The 21,317-nt window shown below is 42.7% G+C and overlaps 1 protein-coding gene across 2 annotated transcripts in view; it reads right to left on the minus strand.

The window, feature by feature from the left end:
* The window catches only part of DCP1A (decapping mRNA 1A), a 117,945-nt gene that overhangs the window by 55,182 nt on the left and 41,446 nt on the right, over window positions 1-21,317 (minus strand). For both annotated transcript variants that reach the window (XM_089681853.1, XM_089681854.1), the window contains one exon: window positions 10,873-10,939. In XM_089681853.1, coding sequence (XP_089537979.1) covers window positions 10,873-10,939 — 67 coding nt within the window. The remainder of the gene's footprint in view (window positions 1-10,872; window positions 10,940-21,317) is intronic.

The following is a 21,317-nucleotide window of genomic DNA, read 5'->3' on the forward strand; positions in this document are numbered from 1 at the left end:
TGAAAGCTGCTTAAACCAAGGCTGACTGCAAGTACTTTATCCCTCTAAACTTCTGTTATCGCTTTGCTGTGTTATGGCTCTCTGTGTGTATATGTGTGTGTGTGTATATATATATATATATATATATGCGCTACATCTTTTCTGTAAATATTTTTATTGCACCCTTTTGACCTTTTAGTAATAAATCTTACTTTCTGAAAGTGTTGAACTGTTTCCAAAGCTCTTTAATGCAAACTAAGAACCCCCTGACTATGCACTACTGACTATGTGTGTTTAAACGTCTGCATACATCTGTCTGCGGTGACATTGTGTATACAAACGATTATTCAAACATCATATTGTTTTGCTGATACTGCAGAGTTTCCTCTTTCTCTGTACAAAAAGGAGGTGGTGGCAGTGTGAAGGGTTAATTTCGTAATTAACCTGACCCAGTAACAATCGCTCCCAGGCTGCCAGTACAAAGATTGTGGTCCATTAGCTGGAATATCTTTGTGCAGGGTGCAGCTGGGCGTGGCATTGTTACGCACATGACAGCGCGGTTTTAGATTGGATAGTTCTTCGGTCACGAGTTTGGTGAGAAGGGCTGGGGTCTGACACCGCGATCCTCACAGGTGTCCCTGAAGAGATGAGTTTTCAGGGATCACGAAGGCAGGCAGAGTAGGGGATAGCCAGATAGATTGAGGTAGGGAATTCCAGAGAATGGGAGAAGCTCTGGAAAAGTCCTGGAAACAAGCATGGAGGATACAGGAGAGCTTGAGATCAGGAGATGCAGGAGACAATTGGTTCAGGTGGGCATCTGAGAAGAGTTTGGTAACCTCTTCAGTAGTAGCAGGGTCAAAAGAGGAAAGTGTTGACTGTGCTGTTGGACAAGGTATGTTAAGTGTGGAAAATATCTATATAGTGGATGTGTGCTCACGTATTGCATCAATCTGGTCTTTGACGTGATTGGCAATCTCCTGGGCAGCGAGTGAATTAGTGGGTAAAATATACATCTTATGGTCAGTAAAGTGCTTCCATAAACATAAATTTAGAGGAGTAAGTGTACAGTTCCATGAAATTTTTTCTCCATTCCTCTGGCTTTGTATGCTTACAGCATACATTACCAACCATGGACAGAATTTTTTTTTAAATTCCATTTTGATTTTAAACATTTCAATTTGATATTATGCAGCTATGTCCATGTGCGCAAGCACTATAACTGTGTATCTGATATAGTTACCGGAAAGCAGGAAGAATCAATGCGGAGCCACGCACAGCTGCATTTCTTTCAAATTGGGACAGCAGGTACAGGGAGAAGATCCCCTGCCTGCTGTCCCTTGGAGGAGGGATAAGGGGGAGAGCTGCAGGAGTGGGAACATGTTACACGTTCCACCCTAAGAACAGGTGGGAGATTAAAGGATAAGGTCACCTTGAGAATATGTTAAAGGTCCTTTCACACAGGTATCATCTGTTCAGTCCGGTTTTTAGCGAAGAAAAAAACTGAAGAATACAGATTCAGGTTACATCAGTTTGCACATTTGTTCAGTTCAGTTTACCTCCATCTAACTTGCTAAATGTTTCTTCTCTAAAATCAGACAAACAGAATGGAAATAAATGGATGCATGCGTTTGCATCCCTTCAGATCCACATCAACAGAAAAGGACACAGCCTTGTTCCATTAAAAAAAAACAGACCTGAATAGATGTAGGCAGATCCAGACTAAATGCCCATGTGAAAGAACTACTGTAGATCATTGTAGGCTTTTATATTATAAGCATGTTTTGGCATGCAAATTAAGCTCTTCCAGAGGTTGTAAAACTTAATTATCAAATGAGGTCTAATGTAAACCTTGCATCTGATTGTATGCCCATTGAACTCCCATAGAGGGTAAAGGTACAGTACCTAAAGAAGGTTTTGGTTCTGGCTGCAGATCTCTAGGATGAAGCTGGCTATACCTGTGACAATCAGATTGTACAATCTCCTTTAAATTAGCTAACACTATAAAATATGAGAGCCTACCTAAAGACCTTTCAATTTGTATCCAATCAGGCACAATTAGACTGAATGTGTATTGGAACCCTAAAACCAGAAAAACCATTATGTTACAAAATTACAAAAATAATTATTCAGAATAAAATAGAATACTTTCCCATAAAAAAAATGTATATATAAAATGTGGTATAAGGTACACCAAAAAAAACAAAAAAAAAAAACTTTGCAATTTACTGCAAGTAGACATGACAGTGTTTTGCACTGGCAGCAATCTTACAACATGCCGGCTTGATGGATTAGGGATTTCGGAGATTCAAGGGGAAAAACAATCTCCATTTATGTTTAACACGCGCACACACACTTGTGAACTTTTTGTGATCTGTCATTAAACATACAGGATAGTGATTTTTTTCTTTTTTGGTCTTTAAAATGTATTTTAATGCATCTGACAGCAGTGCATATTGCAAAACTAAGCACATAGGTTCCTGTGCAAACCCCTTGGAGCAAGAGAAGGAGGGAGGATAGTACAGGGGGCAGTCCCAGCTCTCATTGGGAAGATACAGCCTGAGCATGCGGATAAACTTTGCATTGTAATGTCATCCGGCATGCTCTCGGAAGCATGCATCACAAGTGGCAACGCAGTGTAATGAGACAATATAGGAGCAAGTGCTGTCACCATGCAACAGGAAGCATGCCTACCAACACAATCACCACGTAAAAGTTCAGAAAGAATAGTTCATCTATGTGCAGGTACCCCTGGGTAACAGTATTTGATGCACATATTTGGTTTTTCCACTTTTAAAACCTGGCAGATGTACTTTTAGTGTCTGATCTACAAAAACAACCATTTTTTTTTCATGGCAACATCTTCCTCCCTGTGTGCTTGATGCATATTTTTTTCATGCCAAAATGAATTATTGCACAACAGCAAGAACTGTAGGTGACCAGACAGATGAGATACTTCCAAAATTTACAACTCAAATGGTGTTCGCCAGCTTCATAAACTACTTTAATTACGTTGCCTGTGTGAGATACACTGATAAGAACAAGTTTTCAGAACAAAAAAAAACACAAAAAAACCCCCCAAAAAAACAAAAAAGGTCCAAGGCGTGTCGATACATCAGTTGATCCAAGAAACAGATTTTCCTCTACTTCACCATGTGTTCATGCTAAATTATAGAGCGCTAGGTAGATATAATTCATGAATTTCATTATTTCTCACTGCCACTTCTGCAAAAAGAGGGATAAAACTTAATTGGACAGAACTGCGGGAGAGATGGGAATCTGTTGCCAGTCATCTATCATACGGAAGGAAGAAGGGCCTTTAAAGACTATGTACACGCTGCACAGCAAAGATTACCCTTCCAGATGATCAGAGCATCACGGAATGAGCAACACAATTAAAAGAACTAATTGAACTTCCTTACTGGGAGCATGAGCATCTGGCAATGTGTTTAGTAACTGCTGCACTTACGCAGTCACTAACAATCAGAAATTGGTTTATTCTTGCTGATCTTCTCACAGAAAAACTCCCAAGTTCATTCTGTAAAAAGCTCAACGCAAGCCAAACTGCTAAATGCACAGTGAAAATAAATATGTGGGAACTGCTTTTCCTGTCCAAGGACTTATATTCCTTTCCATCCAGTCCTGAGATTTACATAGACAGGCTGCTGATGGTCAAAGCAATACAGGCTTGTCACCTACCTGCCTCATACCGGGACTGGACAGTAAAGGAGAAGCCAACAGGCTGATGTGCTCATCTCACTGCTCACTCTGCTCTTTCCTCCTGTCAGCACATATGCAAGCAGCACACCAAAATGGCTTTTAGTGCTTCTCCTCTGCCTTCACGTCTGAGCTCAGGGAATTACAGGAGGCTACAAAGAAAAATTCAATCACGTACACTAGCTGCAGTTAAATATATATTTAAATGAAATGAAAATGGATGCTGCGCTACTGCTTTAATAATAAGAATGAAATAGTTCAGCACCTATAAGTAAAACTACAAGGTGAGTCTTAAATAAATGCCCGTCACACAACAGTGATCAAAAAGGTAAACGCCCGGCTGAGCGCTACGCTACCACATAATAGTTAAAAATAAAATGCAAAGTAGTGTGATCATACACAATTATAGATAAATAAACCACAGTGAAAACAAAAATCATAATAGTGATATTGTTAGTGAACATCCGACTGAGTGCCTCACAAATAGCACATAATGATCAGTTGCAATGGTGCAAAACTAGTGATAAATATATCTATAAATTAGATGCAAAATAGTCTCTTGGTGAAAAATGTCTTCAAACTAAAATCAGTCCACTTGTGATCTTCAAAATGAAACACTAATTGTGCTCCTCCACCAGCTAGCATGCATGCTCACCTCAGGGTTAGACCTAAAGGTTATATAGGTGTTATGCACGTTAAAAAAAGGATACGTTCACCCTTTTGACAAAAATAATGAAATGCACTTTTTTTGCAGGTAAAAAAAATGTGCATTTATTATTTTTGTTAACAGGAGCCTGAAAAGCACTGCACCAGCGATCAATAGATTACGGATGTCATGCAGGTCTCCTGCAGACCTGTCAGAATATCTGCTTGCCGTACGGGTTGTATGAGCAAGTAGATATTTTGACAGGAAGCTTCAATGAACTACCATGGCGCTCCACAACACCGTGGTAGCACATTGAAAACTAAAAGCCGACAGCCGCTAAGGCTGCCAGGACTTGTAGGCACTCGCAGAACTCTCTGAAGAACTCTCTGAATGAGTGACGATGCCGTGTGGGCGGAGCCCTGCACGGCCACGCTGTTTTCAAATCTTGACAGATCGTACGGGGAGAAGTTTACCCACACCATCTGTCAGCAGGAGGGGGAGCGGGAATCTTCAAATAGATCTCTCCAGTAACATCTCATCTATGGCTCCTTTCAGATCTCTTTCCAGTCAATTAAGCACTCAAGATATAAGCAACAAGAGACTTCCCATGATGTAATACGTTCACATTTATTGAATAAAAACAAATGGAAAGTTACTCACATCTTAAAAACTGGTCTACAGACCCTTACAAGCATGTATAATAGTAGGTATAGGACTGGGTGTATCAAGATGGTCGCTGCCGTTCATAACCAGATGTGATGTCAACACTCATCTGTCCACCACGTCCTACTCCAACTGTAGCCAGATCTAATGCCTGGATGTGGTAGGAGGAGACCAAGCTTGTAGATACACAGCAGGCCCTGTTGGACAGAAGCGTTCTGACATCATATCCAGTTATGAATGGCATTGGAACACCTGATTCCAGTGGCCAATCACCTCTATGGCCACAGGTGTATAAAATCAAACACCTAGGCATGCAGTTTGGTGACGTTTGGTGTGTGTGTGTGTGTGTGTGTGGGGGGGGGGGTAGTATGGTGTGGGGTTGTTTTTCAAGGGTTGGGCTTGGCCCCTTAGTTCCAGTGAAGGGAACTCTTAAGGTGTCAGCATACAAAGACATTTTGTACAATTTCATGCTCCCAACTTTATGGGAACAGTTTGGGGATGGCCCCTTTCTGTTCCAACATGACTGAGCACCAGTGCACAAAGTCCACTTCTACTCCACTCATTAATTAGTAGCACATGTCTGAGCTCTTTAAAGACACCTGTCCACCCCACAGTCAGTCAGACGCCAACTACTACCATGGGCAAGACCAAAGAGCTGTCAAAAGACACCAGAGACAAAATTGTGGACCTCCACAAGGCTGGAATGGGCTACGGGGCAATTGCCAAGCAGCTTGGTGAAAATAGATCAACTGTTGGAGCAATTGTTAGAAAATGGAAGAGGCTAAAGACGACTGTCAGTCTCCCTCGGACTGGGGCTCCATGCAAGATCTCACCTCATGGGGTATCACTGATAAGAAAGGTGAGGAATCAGCCCAGAACTACAAGGGAGGAGCTGGTCAATGACATGAAGAGAGCTGGGACTACAGTTTCAAAGGTCACTGTCGGTAGAACACTGCGCCGTCATGGTTTCTAATCAAGCATTGCTCGGAAGGTTCCCCTGCTCAAGTCATCACATGTCCAGGCCCGTCTGAAATTTGCCAATGACCATCTGGATGATCCAGAGGAGGCATGGGAGAAAGTCATGTGGTCAGATGAGACCAAAGTAGAGCTTTTTGGTCTAAACTTCACTCGTCGTGTTTGGAGGATAAAGAAGGATGAGTTGCATCCCAAGAACACCATCCCTACTGTGAAGCATGGGGTGGTAACATCATGCTTTGGGGGTGCTTTTCAACGAAGGGGACAGGATGACTGCACTGTATTAAGGAGAGGATGAATGGGGCCATTTATTGTGAGATTTTGAGCAACAACCTCCTTCCCTCAGTCAGAGCATTGAAGATGGGTCGTGGCTGGGTCTTCCAACATGACAACGACCCGAAGCACACAGCCAGGATAACCAAGGAGTGGCTCCGTAACATCATACTTTGGGGGTGCTTTTCTGCGAAGGGGACAGGAACGACTGCACTGTATTAAGGAGAGGATGAATGGGGCCATTTATTGTGAGATTTTGAGCAACAACCTCCTTCCCTCAGTCAGAGAATTGAAGATGGGTCATGGCTTAGTCTTCCAACATAACGACCCGAAACACACAGCCAGGATAACCAAGGAGTGGCTCCGTAAGAAGCATATCAAGGTTCTGGAGTGGCCTAGCCAGTCTCCAGACTTAAATCCAATACAACATCTTAGGAGGGAGCTGAAACTCCGTGTTGCTCAGCGACAGCCCCGAAACCTAACAGATCTAGAGGAGATCTGTGTGGAGGAGTGGGCCAAAATCCCTGTTGCAGTGTGTGCAAACCTGGTCAAGAACTACAGGAAATGTTTGATATCTGTAATTGCAAACAAAGGCTTCTGTACCAAATATTAACACTGATTTTCTCAGGTGTTCAAATGCTTATGTTCAGCAGTGCAAGACAAATAAATTCTTTAAAAATCATACAATGTGATTTCCTGAACAGTTTTTTTTAAATTCTGTCTCTCAGAGTGGGAATGCACCTACAATGTAAATTTCCGACCCCTCCATGATTTCTAAGTGGGAGAACTTGCAAAATCGCAGGGTGTTCAAATACTTCTGTTCCTCACTGTATGAGTGAGTTTGGGATGGAGTGATTTGACTGGCCTGCACGACAGAACACCCTGAATTAGAGTGGAGACTGCAAACCAGGCTAAGACTTGGATGCAGCAGCTCGGCCATGCAAACCCATTCCATGAAGCTCTCTATGCACGGTTTTTGTGCTAATCTGAAGGCCAAACGAAGTCTGGAAGTCTTTTGCTACTGACTCTGCAGACATTTGGTGACTTCTGCGCACTGTACACTTCAGCATGTCATTTTACGTGGCCTACCACTTGGTGGCTGAGTTGTTGTTGTTCCCAGTTGCTTCCACTTTGTCATAATACCACTAACAGTTGACCGTGGAAAAAGTAGTAGGAAAGAAATTTCACAGATGAACTTATTGCACAGGTGGCAACCTATCACGGTACCACGCTTGAATTCACTGGGCACCGGAGAGCGACCCATTCTTTCACAAATGTTTGTAGAAGCAGTCTGCATGCCTAGGCGCTTGATTTTATACACCTGTGTCCATGGAGGTGATTGGAACACCTGAATCCAATGATTTGGAGGGGTCTCCCAATACTTTTGGCAATACAGTGTATATTTAATGAACTCTCAAATTAACTGGTGCTTTTTTACTATCTGCCAGAAGTACAGCTTTTAATTATTATTATTATTATTATTATACAGGATTTATATAGCGCCAGCAGTTTGCTCAGCACTTTACATTATAAAAGGGAGACAATACAACAATGATACAGTTCAAAACAAGAGGGTTAGGAGGGCCCTGCTCCTTGGAGCTTACAATCTAAGAGAATGATTAGGACAAACTAAAACTAATATTTCAGACTTGGGTGGAAGTCAGCAGGCTGAATCACTCTCTTGCTCCAAAAGCCTCTCAGACTCAGGAGTTGTATGACTATAATGCAGCTATTTCAGGACAATGAAAACATTTTCTATGTGCTAACCAGGGAGAACGGAAACAACTGGACATACCTTTTAAGGAAGAAACAAGGACATTCTTATCTTGAGGCAAAGAATAAGTAACTACACTATAGGCAATATCTTCCCAGAAGGAGAAGAAATAAAACACTCTCATATGACCTACATGACCCTTCAATATACTTCTGCCTCCTTTCCTTTATCTCCCAACAGCCACCATTCTGCCAATAGCACTAAGGCCTTGTTCACATAAGGCATACTACAGCGCCCCCCACGGAGGGCCATGTTTACCCGAACAGGGATGCACAGGTGTTCCATGTATCACTGGGCAGGCATTCCTATTGATATCCATGCAACCATATCCATGACATCAATGGGACTGCCTGCACAGGGATGCACAAAACACCTGTGCATCCCCCCTCCCCCCATGCAGGTAAACACGGCTCACTTGTGGACATACGCTATAGTACGCCTCATGTGAACGAGGCCTAAAGAGGAGCCTATACCACGGAAGTATAGATCCTGTCATTGCGGACCTCCCTGCAAATACTAAACGCCTGGATCCTAAGTTGAATTAGCAGATTCAGTCACTGCCAAAGAAAAAGCATGCAGATTGTGACTGACTTCTCTGCTCCGCATGCTTGTTTTGGGTGAGCGACTTAAAGTGGTTGAAAACCTCAGACATGAAATATGAACTTATATATATAAAAATGCAGCGCTGTAAAATGATCAAATCATGCAAATCAACACAATAATAGTCCTGAAAAGGTGCTCAATAATTCCCAGTGTCAATGGAAAGAATGCAAACTAACCAGAAACGCATTTAAAATACGCATATGTGTAAGAAATCCTGGAGATTCCCCTCTCTCCCTCTGGTCAGAAAATGGATATGTGCTGAAATGGATGACGATGACGCCCTCTTGTAGGAAAACGAAATCCTGCAGGTTAGGAAGCTCCCAGGATAGGATATTCCTCTTCAATGGAACCAGGGCCATGGTCCTTGCTCTACCTCAGAAGAAGTGCGTGCCCACGAAACGCGTCAGAAGGAGCCTGTGGACGTCGTTGACACTACGCCGCCGGTGCCATGTGGAGGCCCGGCGGCCACCTATAATTTTAAGAGGGTCAGTGGGTCACTTTCACTTGCCACCTGATTATATGTTTTACTTGGTTTTTTTAAATAAATTGAAGTAATATACTACACTATGAGTATCTCTCTGTGTTCTCTGTGAGCGGCCTTTCTCCCAACTTCACAGCCACAGAGTGATTTCAATCCCAGCCCTGGTTCCATTGAAGAGGAATATCCTATCCTGGGAGCTTCCTAACCTGCAGGATTTCGTTTTCCTACAAGAGGGCGTCATCGTCATCCATTTCAGCACATATCCATTTTCTGACCAGAGGGAGAGAGGGGAATCTCCAGGATTTCTTACACACATGCATATTTTAAATGCGTTTCTGGTTAGTTTGCATTCTTTCCATTGACACTGGGAATTATTGAGCACCTTTTCAGGACTATTATTGTGTTGATTTGCATGATTTGATCATTTTACAGCGCTGCATTTTCATATATATATATGTTTTACTGAGGATTTTTACATGCGTTTATCCTGGATGTTCAGCTGCTGTTTCTTTGAGAGCGCTCACTGTGTGTCCTTTACCTATACAGCTATGAAATATGAACTGCTGCTTCATTTCTTTGCTATCACTTCTGACAAGTTTTCCTGACACCAAGAGAAAATCAGACTGACAGCCTCAGCTCTGTTCCTTTAAACTGCGTGGAGGGGGTGTGTGTCCCTTCCCTCCAATCAGCTCTCAGAACTCTCCTCACTGAGCTTTGCAGACTGTAAGTTCAGCTCTCCTCCCCATTTTTTCTGAACTCTCATACAAGCTTTAAAAATCAGCACTTTGAACCTATGTAGAGAAAAGACGACTGCAGATAGAGAGGTACAACTTATGTAAATGGCCAACCACTTCACTGAGTATATGTGAAGGTTTACAACCACTTTAAAGCACCAAGTCTGAAGACAACCAGGTAACTAGCAGATAACAACAAAGGTATCCTCTGTATTTTTTTCACTACAGGTTTACTTTAAAACTAATCCTGTGCTTTTCTGTTGCTGCCCTCCTAACCACCACAAGGTCACCTTCTCTTCACTCTGTTATCACTCTGATCAGCTATTGGGAGCAGTAGAGATCACTTGTGTAAGCTAGGAGTTACTGAAATCTTGGCTTACAAAGTGCTCTGTACTCTCCCCATGTGACAGACCTGCTGACTGAGTCAAAAGCTCCTCCATACCTGAAATACATTTTTTCTCCTGGTGACTGAAAAGAGGTGGAGACAACTCTACCTCCACCTGTCCGTACTACCTTTGGAGTAGAGGTGGTTAGGGGAAAGAAAGGCCAGTAACACCCCCGGTCACATTGGGTGTGACTTAGCATGCAATTGCATGCCATTCGACTTGCAAATCGTATTGGCTGCTATTACAGCGGTCATATCAGTGCAGTTGCGACTTGTTCGGAGTCGCACCGATTTCTAAAGTAGTGCATGCACTACTTTTGTTGTGATTTGCATAGACATCTGTGTCAGATGTCTTGTAAATCGCAATGAAATCAGCAGGTCACCCGATTTTGAAATTGCAAGACTTCATTGTAAGTCGCACGATTTCAAAATCGGCTTTGATGTGACCGGGGGGTAAGCCTTGCTTAGGGGACAAGACATTAAAGCAAACCTTTTTTCTAGTAATATTAAAAAAAACTGCACCTTGCCTTTACAAGTCAAAAAGGCCATGCAGTCTGCTTTTGCTTAATTTAAATACGAGTTAAGATAGTCCATGGAAACACAGCAAACACAGGCTTCTTTGGAGGATTCGGCAATCATACTCACTGGGTCATCAGCTTTGCAATCCTCTGGCAGTCATGCTGGTCATAAAACCAGATACTGTAAATGGACACTAAAAGAGATAGAGACAAAAAAAACATTAGATAAGCAGCACTATCATTGCTAATATGTGTCTTCTCCAGTCACACAAGATAAACCACCCACAGGCTGTGCAATCCCAAATGCCAAACCTGTGATTAAGAAACAAAAACATGCCAAGATTACACTTAGAAAGTATGGAGCTGCCTGTTTAGAGTAAAGTGATGAAAAAAAAAAAAAAAAAAAAAAAAAAAATTATATATATATATATATATATATATATATATATATATATATATATATATATATATATATATACACACATACACAAATATATATACATACATACATACATACATACATACATATGTACACACACATACTGACTTTGACTGAAAAAAATAAAAACTAAAAAGAAGTCGGATGAAAAACTAGCAGCTGAACAGTGACTGCATCCTAACAGATGCAGTCACTGTTCAGGTATCCAGTAAGCCGTAGGTGCTGCAATTGTCTGCATACAACAGCCATCAGGGAAGATCACTCTAACAATACTGTTTAGAATGGATGGGGGAATCAAGGGATTTCATCTCATTCAGCTTGTGGGGCTGAATGAGAGAAATCCTAATATGTATGGTTGCTTTAGATTAGTGGTCTCCAAACTGCGGCACTTTGCTTGCCTTTATCCGACCCTTGGGGCACTATTCCTCCCACTGATACGAGATATTATCCCTCTGACACCAACAATAGGGCATAATTCCTACCACTGACGCCAAAAATGGGCTACTCTTCATCCCCCTAATATCAAAGATGGGACACTGTTTACTCCCACTGACACCAGAACAAGTTCTACTCCCACTGGCTACAGTTTGCCCCCCTAAAGTCTGAAGGACAGTAAACTGGTCTTTTGTTTGGAAACCCCTGCCTTAGACCATTAGACTGCCAGCATACATGCCTGGTGTGGACTTGTACATTACAGCAAACCTGGAAAGAAACTTCAATTACTGAGCTGGTAGTCCTGGTTTATTTTTCAATTTCACTGCAGTGTACCTTCAGCAATATTTCAACACTTGTAGAGTTGCCAATATCTGAACCAAAACGCAGAAGTACAAATCAGAGTACTAAAAATGAAGATGAGCAGTCCTTCAATTGTTACTTCTCCAAGGGAAGACCTTTGATATAGAACCTAAACAAAGAAAACACACTACGACTTTTAATAAATCGTTAATGTGTCAGGATGTCCCTGTGCTGTCAGCACTGAAAACATCTAGTTCCTTCAACTAATTTACCACTTTTATCCAATGACACCTCAGTAAAGCAGATCTGAACAAAGGTCTGGGAAGCTTTCCAAAATTTATAATCAGGAGCAAAAAAAAAAAAAACTAATACATTAAAGAAAATGGTTTAGAAACAATTTTTTTGTTTACGCTGCTGAGTTTCTAAATGGTTGATTTACATCCGTTTTTGTGAATCTACACAGATCAGCCATAACATGACCACTGACAGGTAAAGTGAATAACATTGATTGATTATCTCTTTACAATGGCACCTGAAAGTGGGTGGGATATATTAGGAAAAAACTGAACATGTTGTCCCTGAAACTGCGATGTTGTAAGTATGAAGAAAAAAAAAAAAAAAGGGGGGGGGGGCAAGCATAAGGATTTGAATGACTGACAGGGGCCAAACTACAGTTCTTGTGGGATATTCCCGGTCTGCAGTGATCAGGACCTAAAAGTGGTCCAGGGGAGGAAAACTGACAACCCGGTGACAGAGTCACGCGCAGTGGAGGCTCAATGATACACGTGGGGAGCAAAGGCTGGCCTGAGTAGTCTAATCCAATGAAAGTGCTACTGTATCACAAACTGCTGAAAAAGTTCCTCCTACTTCCAAATGAAGGGTGTCAGAACACTCAATGCATCGTAGTGTGTCGAGTATGGGGCTGTGTAGCACAGACCAGTCAGGGTGCCCATACTGACCTGTGTCCACAGTCAAAAGTGCCAACATCAGAACTAGACCACAGGGCAATAGAAGAAGGTGGCCTGGTCTGATGAAATCAAGAATGGTTTGAGGAACACAAGTTCAAGGTGTTGACTTGGTCTCCAAATTCTCCAGAACTCAATCCAATTGAGCATCTGTGGGATGTGCTGCAAAAACAAGTCCGTCCTTGGAGGCTTCACCCCCGCAACTTCCAGGACTTAGGCCAGGTTTACACCTATGTATATTGCAATTTGCTGCAGGAAAAAAGTCCCTGACCTTTGCTAAAAATGTAGTGGCTGAAAACGCATAAATGTGAACGTGTACCATAGGAAACCATGTTAAATAGACTGTAGTTAGCTTCTGCAAAAAGCACTAAAACATGCGTAGGTGTGAACCATGCCTTAAAGCAGCGGTTCTCAACCTGTGGGTCGCGACCCCTTTGGGGGTCGAACAACCCTTTCACAGGGGTCTCCTAAGACCATCGGAAAACACATATTTCTGATGGTCTTAGGAACCGAGACACCGCTCCTCTATCAGTCTCCAGGCGGGTCCGCCCACATGCAGATACGTCCACATTTCCCTGGACCGCGATGTGTGTGTGTGATGACATGCCGCCCCTGTCATCTGGCCACATCCCCCCAGGAGGAGCCGAGCAGCAGCGCGAAGATCAAAGAAGATCAAGCAAGGGAGCGGCCGGAGAAGGAAGACAGCTGACAGGTAAGTGTCTGTAGTGTGCAGATGGTACTGCTGCAGCCAGGTATGCTGGCTGTAGATGGGAGAGGGAGGGAGCGAGCCCAGGCTGGAGCAGGAGTCAGCAAGGTAAGTATCATTGGTGTCAGTAGGAGGAATAGTGCCCCATCATTGGTGTCACTAATACCAATGATGGGGCACTATTCCTCCCACTGACACCAATGATGGGGCACTATTCCCCCCCCCCCCACTGACACCAACGATGGGGCACTATTCCTCCCCCCACGGACACCAACGATGGGGCACTATTCCTCCCCCCACTGACACCAACGATGGGGCACTATTCCTCCCCCCACGGACACCAACGATGGGGCACTATTCCTCCCCCCACTGACACCAACGATGGGGCACTACCCCCCCCCCCCCCCACTGACACCAACGATGGGGCACTACCCCCCCCCCCCCCACTGACACCAACAATGGGGCACAATTCCCCCCCACACTAGTATCAATGATGAGGCACTATTCCCCCCCCCCCACTGACACCAATGATGGGGCACTATTCCTCCCACACTGACACCAATGATGGGGCACTATTCCTCCCACTGACACCAACGATGGGGCGCTATTTCTCCCACTGATACCAATGATGGGATTCCTCCCACTGATGCCAACGATGGGACACTATTCCTCCCACTGACATTAGTGATGTGGCACTACTCCTCCCACTGCAAAATTACAGTTATGAAGTAGCAATGAAAATAATTTTATGGTTGGGGGTCACCACAACATGAGGAACTGTATTAAAGGGTCGTGGCCTTAGGAAGGTTGAGAACCACTGCCTTAAAGAATCTGCTACTAGTGGCTTGGTGCTAGATATCACAGCATACCTTCAGAGATCTAGTAGAATCCATACCTCGACAGGTTATGGTGCATGGTCATAATGTTATGGATGATCGGTGTATATCAAATCTTTATTTTACATACAGTATAAACTTTCACTAAAGAACAAAGAGTTCCCAGAGAACTAGGGGTTATCTATAGATACAGCAAAGCACAGAAGCCTCCTTTGCAACTCTTTTTGCCAGACAGAAATATCTGACCTACTCAGTTGATAAGGAAATGCGTCAAAAAGTGGTGCAGACATTCTGAGGACATGCATCGCACGTCTGCATGACAAAATGTCTGTGTGACAGGTTCACGTGTCTGTTGGAAACAAGTATGTGAATTTACAGCAAAGATGTGCCAGAATGGCTAGATGTGTGACGCAATTTACTCCAAGATGATATTTGCCTTCTTTTCCTCTGATGTCATTATTGCATATAGCAGAATTTGGTAAATAAACTGGTTGCAGCCATAAATTCTTAGGAAAGTGTTGAAAAGAAGACCTTGGAGCAACGCATTATCTATGGAATTAACATATAACTTTTATGAATTTGGCACAAGAGTTCAATGTACAGCTATAGGCCAGACTTAATGTGCAAATCCTTTAGTGAATTTCCCCCCACTGAGCTTTGTAAACAGACTACATTAGCACAGTGGAAAGTAATTGTTCCAGGAGAAAAGGATAATGAAGCTCCACCTGTGAGCTGGAAAACACAAAAAGGGAAGAAGGACTAGCAAGCATTAGGATACAAGATTTCATTCTGTCTGACAAACAAAAAAAGGTTAAAAAAAAAGTCCTAACCATAATTAAACCTATAAAAAAATTATTTACAAAACCTGCAAATATTCAATTTAAGCAGAATAAACTGAATTAGTGGCTCACATTCTGCATACCAATGTTTCCCGATGCGATGCCCTGTGATGACGATACTTTAATATAAATTTTATTCTTTAAAAGCCAGCAGCAATCACTTTGTTTGGCTGCGGTTTCTCAGCAACCAGGGTTCCTAATGGCGTCACCGTAGTGCCAGCACAAGGACCTTGATAGCGGGATCACCAGGTATTACTTTTAACCACTTTCCGACCGGCTGTTGCATATAAACGGCCGGACGGTGGCAGTGCAGGGTCGGGTGGCCGTTTATAAATGGCCTCTCCGCACCCTGCTTGTGCGCGCTCCCTGGGGATCCGGTGCTCGCTGTGTCCTCCGGACACAGTGAAACACAGATCGGACGGGACCTCTGTACGAGGTCCCAATCATGTGATCACAGATTGGCCAATCAGTGATCACATGCAAAGTAGTAAGCAAGATGTCACTTGTGACATCATTGCTTACTATGTGTGAAATCTGTGAATGATCACAGAGGTCACATGGTACAGGGCTATTCACAACAGCCTTGTACCATGTGACAAGCTGTGACCAATCAAAGCTCACTCAGTACTTCTCAATGAGTGCAAGAATGGAGACAGAGAGAAAAAAAAAAAAAAAAAAAATCTTAATCACCCCCCACAAGTAGTACAGTGTCCCCATGGTGACACTGTACAGCTAGGGTGACAGTATATAAAAATAAATAAAAAATATAAAAAAATAAAATAAAAATGTAAAACAAAAAGGTTAAAAATTATAATTTTTGGTTAAAAACTAATTTGTATTTTTTTTTTTACTAAAAAGATAACAGAATAAATTTTGGCAAATATTTATGATGAAATATTTATTTGCAAAATTTTATAAAAAAAAAAAAACACTTATTTTCAAAATTTTTGGACTTTTTCATTTACATAGCAAAAAAATAAAAATCCCAGCGGTGAATAAATACCACCAAAATAAAGCTTTATCTGTGTCAAAAAAATGGTAAAAAATTCATTTGGGAACAGTGTTGCATGACCGCGCAATTGTCATTCAAAGTGTGATAGCGCTGAAAGCTGAAAATTGCCCTTATTTGATGGTCATTATTTCTGTGATCCATGTTTGTTTATTTTTTGCTTCATCTACAATAAAACCCTTTGTAAAAGAAAATTGCCCTGGTCAGGAAGGGGGTAAAAGTGTCGGGTCTGGAAGTGGTTAAAAGCTGCATGTTTAATCCCTTCATGACACCAGAACAGTTTTGCAACTTTAACATGTGTTAGTAAAACTGTACATATCATTACAACTACTTAATGTATCCAGGCAAATTATACCTTTTTTTCAGGACAAATAGGGATTTCATTTGGTGGCAAAGAGTAATGGATAGTTCCTGATTTTTATCATCAGAGAAAAACATGCCAAAGCAAAAATCTCCTGACGATTGCAGTGATAGCACACACACTGCATTGGCAAAAGTATTGGGATGCCTGCCTTTGCACGCACATGAACTTTGATTGCGTCCTCGTCTTAGTCCGTAGGGTTCAATATGGAGTTGGCCCACCCTTTGCAACTATTAACAGCTTCAACTCTTCTGAGAAGGCTGTCCACAGGGTTTAGGAGTGTGAAAATAGAGGCGAAAGAGGTGCGCCAGACTAAGTGTAGTAAAAAAACCAACAATTTATTGCACACAATTTTGAGTAACTCACAGGAGGTAGGGAGTTTTCAGGCATCAATGTAAGAGAAGAACGTCATCTGGACGTAATATAAGAGGCAGGATGGATGGGCTGGATGGGTTCCAGGGGCCACAGCTGGCGTAATGACCAGATCTCCATCACCGATCTCATGGGAGGAGCAGGGAGGGCAGGTGGATATCCAGGGGGCCCCGGTGCTTGTGAGAGCCAGGTCTCCTGGTTAGTGTAGCACCTCTCCAGCCAGCATTGGCTGTGTCATGTCGGTGGAAACCAGACTGGAATACAAAAGATGGCCGCCGGGCGGAAGTGACGTCAGAACGGAACGTGGAGCCGCAGGAAGGGGGCGGTGACGCATTTCAAAGCAATACGATTCTTCATCAGACCTGACCATAATTACCCCTCCACCAAACTTTACATTTGGTGCAATGCAGTCAGGCAAGTACTGTTCTCCTGGCAACCACCAAACCCAGACACGTCCATCGGATTGCCAGGCAGAGAAGCGTGATTCATCACTTCAGAGAACAAGTCTCCACTGCTCTAAAGTCCAGTGGTGGCGTGCTTTACACCACTGCATCCGACGCTTTGCATTGCACTTGGTGATGTAAGGCTTGGAAGCAGCTGCTCGGCCATGGAAACCCATTCCATGAGATCTCTATGCACTGTTGTGTGAATTTGAATTTCACAGTTTGGAAGTCTTTAGCTATTGACTCTGTAGACAGTTGGCTACTTCTGCGCTTCAGCATGCGCTGACTCTGTTCTGTCATTTTACGTGGCCTACCACTTTGTGGCTGAGTTGCTGTTGTTCCCAGTTGCTTCCACTTTGTTATAATACCACTAACAGTTGACCGTGGAATATTTAGTAGCAAGGAAATTTCACAGATGGAGTTATTGTACAGGTGACAACCTATCACGGTACCACGCTTGAATTCACTGAGCTCCTGAGAGCGACCCATTCTTTCACAAATGTTTGTAGAAGCAGTCTGCATGCCTAGGGGCTTGATTTTATACACCTGTGGCCATGGAGGTGATTGGAACACCTGAATCCAATGATTTGAATGGCTGGCCCAATACTTTTGGCAATAGTGTATATGTATGTTATTTGTAGCCATAATAGGGCTCAGAAACAATAGTGTGCATTTTTATTTTGTTTACATCTCTCTCCTCTATAAGGCTCCATGCACACTAGCATTTCTTTAAGCTCCTTCTGTTCCTAGTAGCCAAATGGTGTTATCCTGTGTTGTCATGCACACGATTAGCGGTTTTTGAGCTTCAGCATCTAGGAGTAGAAAAACATTGTTTTTCTAGAGTTTTTTTGAAGCGCTTTTCCAGCACAAAAAAAAAGCTTAAATAAAACGCTAGTGTGCATGGAGTCTCAAAGAGAAAAAACATACAATATATTATATTGTATTAATACAAAGTATCTTTTTCTCCATTTCAAGAGATAAACAAACACACACAAAAGAGGGCTGTATAGTGACTGTTTACTGTGATAGCCAAGCACAGGTCATCACAGCGATCAGTTGATGGGGTCCGTCCAGTTCCTGATTGTTAGTGCAAGAGCCAAAGCGGTCTGTGACACAGAACAGCGATTATATGTGGCCCCATGGGTAAAGAACCACTTCCATGAGGACGCATTTATACGTATGCTCAGTGAGGTGGTGTTAAAAATATTGAAAGAAACTTTTGAAGTTACATTAACACATGAAAACTCAAATATGATTTTAGTGATTGGGTTTAGATTTTCATTAAAGCTCAAAGTGGTTCTAAATGCTTTTTTTTTTTCTTTAGAATAGTAAACACATCACACCTACCTGCACTGTGCAATGGTTTAACACAGAGCAGCCCCGATCCTACTCTTCTCGGGTCCCCCGCTGGCCCTTCTCCCTTGCCGAGCTCTGGGGACACTCATACATGCTTGCTCCTGAGCTGCCTCTGTGTGTCTATGGGACACATACAGCATGGCTCAGTTCCACCTCCAGCTCCCTCCTCACTGGCTGTGATTGATAACAGCGGGAGCCAATAGATTCTGCTGCTGTGTTTCAGCCTCTAAGAAGTGAGAGAACCGTGAGAGCCACCGTTCTCATGCACATCACTGGATCAGGCTTGGGCAATTGTAAGTTTAAAGGGGGGTTGGAAGGAAGTTGCACACTAAAGGTTTTTTACGTTCGTGCACAGAATGCATGAAGGTAAAAAACAGTCAGCCTTTAAAACCACTTAAAAGGATGGCGGGGAAGAAAACTCCCCTAGAGCATTAGGGTAGTATTATGAATGAAGAGTGTCCCGTGTGCTGGTGGCTGCCGTGTTCAGTTGAAATCACAAGTCCTCTGCCCCTGAATACCCCATAGCAGTGATCTTCTGTTGCTGTGGGGGCTATTATGAGCAGCTGCACCTGTTACAGGCACTCTTCAAGGGCCGACTAGGTCTGCCTTTCAGTGCCCATGCTCCATTAATAGAATCTGTACTATTGCTTCCCACAATGAGAAGCTCTCTATGAATGAAGGGCTGGTAGATGAATAAAATATCCACCTCCTCCAATCACAGAATGTTTTTCACTGTGGGATCTGATAGTAAGACTTCTATGAACAGAACGAAGGGACGGAAAGGGTGGGCATAGTCAGCCTTTGACAAATGCAGTAATTTACATTAACCCCTCCAGAACCAGAAGAACACCCCTGAGGGAATGTCTGGGGGCAGAGGACTTCAAGTTTCAAACAAACACAGCAGACACCAGAATATGAGGCACTGTTCATTCATTGCAAGCACTGTCCCCAATACGGTTTAGATAACCCCCCCCCCCCAAAAAAAATCTTCAGCTTTAATTTAAGCTTTATGATCCTTACGCAGGTGGATCACTTTAAAAACAGAAAGAGCTTAAGATAAAGCACTCACAAAATGACTCTCTGCAAGATATAGATTTCATGTTTGTACAATAAAAGCTCCTGTAAGAGGCCGCAAAGCGAACGACAAGTACACCTCTCCGTAAATACAGTTTCGCAAATCTGGTTGAGGAAAAACTGAAGATGACTCAAAGTGATAGCACAGCGCACGGCGAGATAAAAAGATGCCAAAAGCTGACTAGCTAAGCCCAGAACTAGATCCCAAATCAGCATTTGTCTGCCAACATCAGAGGGCTCCTTCTGTGCAGCTGGCACAGAGTCATGTGGAAATTCCAGCAGAAGGATGCAATGTCACAGACTTGACAGTAATAATACGCACAGAGGTAACTGACACAAGACAAGTCAGTGAAGAATGTGCAGTGCTCTTCCTCATTAGTTACACAGGCAAAGCAAGTAAAGGTTAAAGTGTATGGCCAGCCAAACTTTTTCTATTTGAATTATTGAAAGAATGTAGGATTAGTTCCCCTGTTAAGTTTTTACTACTATCAAGCACTCTGGTAGAAGGATTTCCCCTTGCTTACTGCCACAGTGATAGGAAGAGAGGGGAAGTCGCCAACAGCAACACAGACAGAAATAAACATTTATTTTTACTTTTATTATTTTTTTTATTACAGGTACTTATATAGAGCCACTGATTTACGCAGTGCAATAAGCGTTTTTTTTTTTATACACATTCATACCAGTCCCTGCCCTCAATGCGATTACAATCAAAGGCCCCTTTCACATGGGCGTTCCGTATGTCCGTTTTTTCATCTGTCCGTTTATGGATGAAAAACCGGACCCCCCTATGTATTTCTATGGACTTGCAGATGTAAACAGATAAACATTTTTTTACATCTGTTAATGTTCGCATCCATCCGTTTTGAATGAAAGAAAACCCTATTTTTCTTCTGCAAAAAAAAGAACAACGAACAAAAAATGGATGTCAGCAGATGAAAAACGGATGTAAACCAATGTAAATGGATTAAAAACGGATGTAAACAGATAAAAAAAAACAGATGAAAAAATGGATGTAAATGGACAAAAAAAACCGGATGTAAACTCATCAGTTTATTTGAAAAAACATGACCAAACTGAAGAAAAAAAAAAAAAAACGCAACGCCCGTGTGAAAGGACTCTAAGGTCCCTAACTCGCATTCATACATCCACATACTAGGGCCAATTTAGACAGGAGCCAATGAACCTACCAGCATGTCTCTGGAGTGTAAGAAGAAACCAGAGTACCCAGAGGAAACCCATACAGGCACAGGGAGAACATGCAAACTCCAGGCAGGTAGTGCCGTGGTTGGGATTCAAACTGTCGGGCCCCAGTGCTGCTAGGTGTAAGTGCTATCCACTTAGCCACTGTGCTGTCCAAGTGTGTCCCTGTTGCAGATTTTCCTAATTTACTTCCATACTTTTTTTCCTTTTAGCGGTTTATAACGTGGAGAAGGG

Source organism: Staurois parvus, unplaced genomic scaffold, assembly GCF_062004578.1.
Source record: "Staurois parvus isolate SC_StPar_1 unplaced genomic scaffold, SC_StPar_1.0 ptg000282l, whole genome shotgun sequence".
In the NCBI taxonomy this organism is placed as follows: domain Eukaryota; kingdom Metazoa; phylum Chordata; class Amphibia; order Anura; family Ranidae; genus Staurois; species Staurois parvus.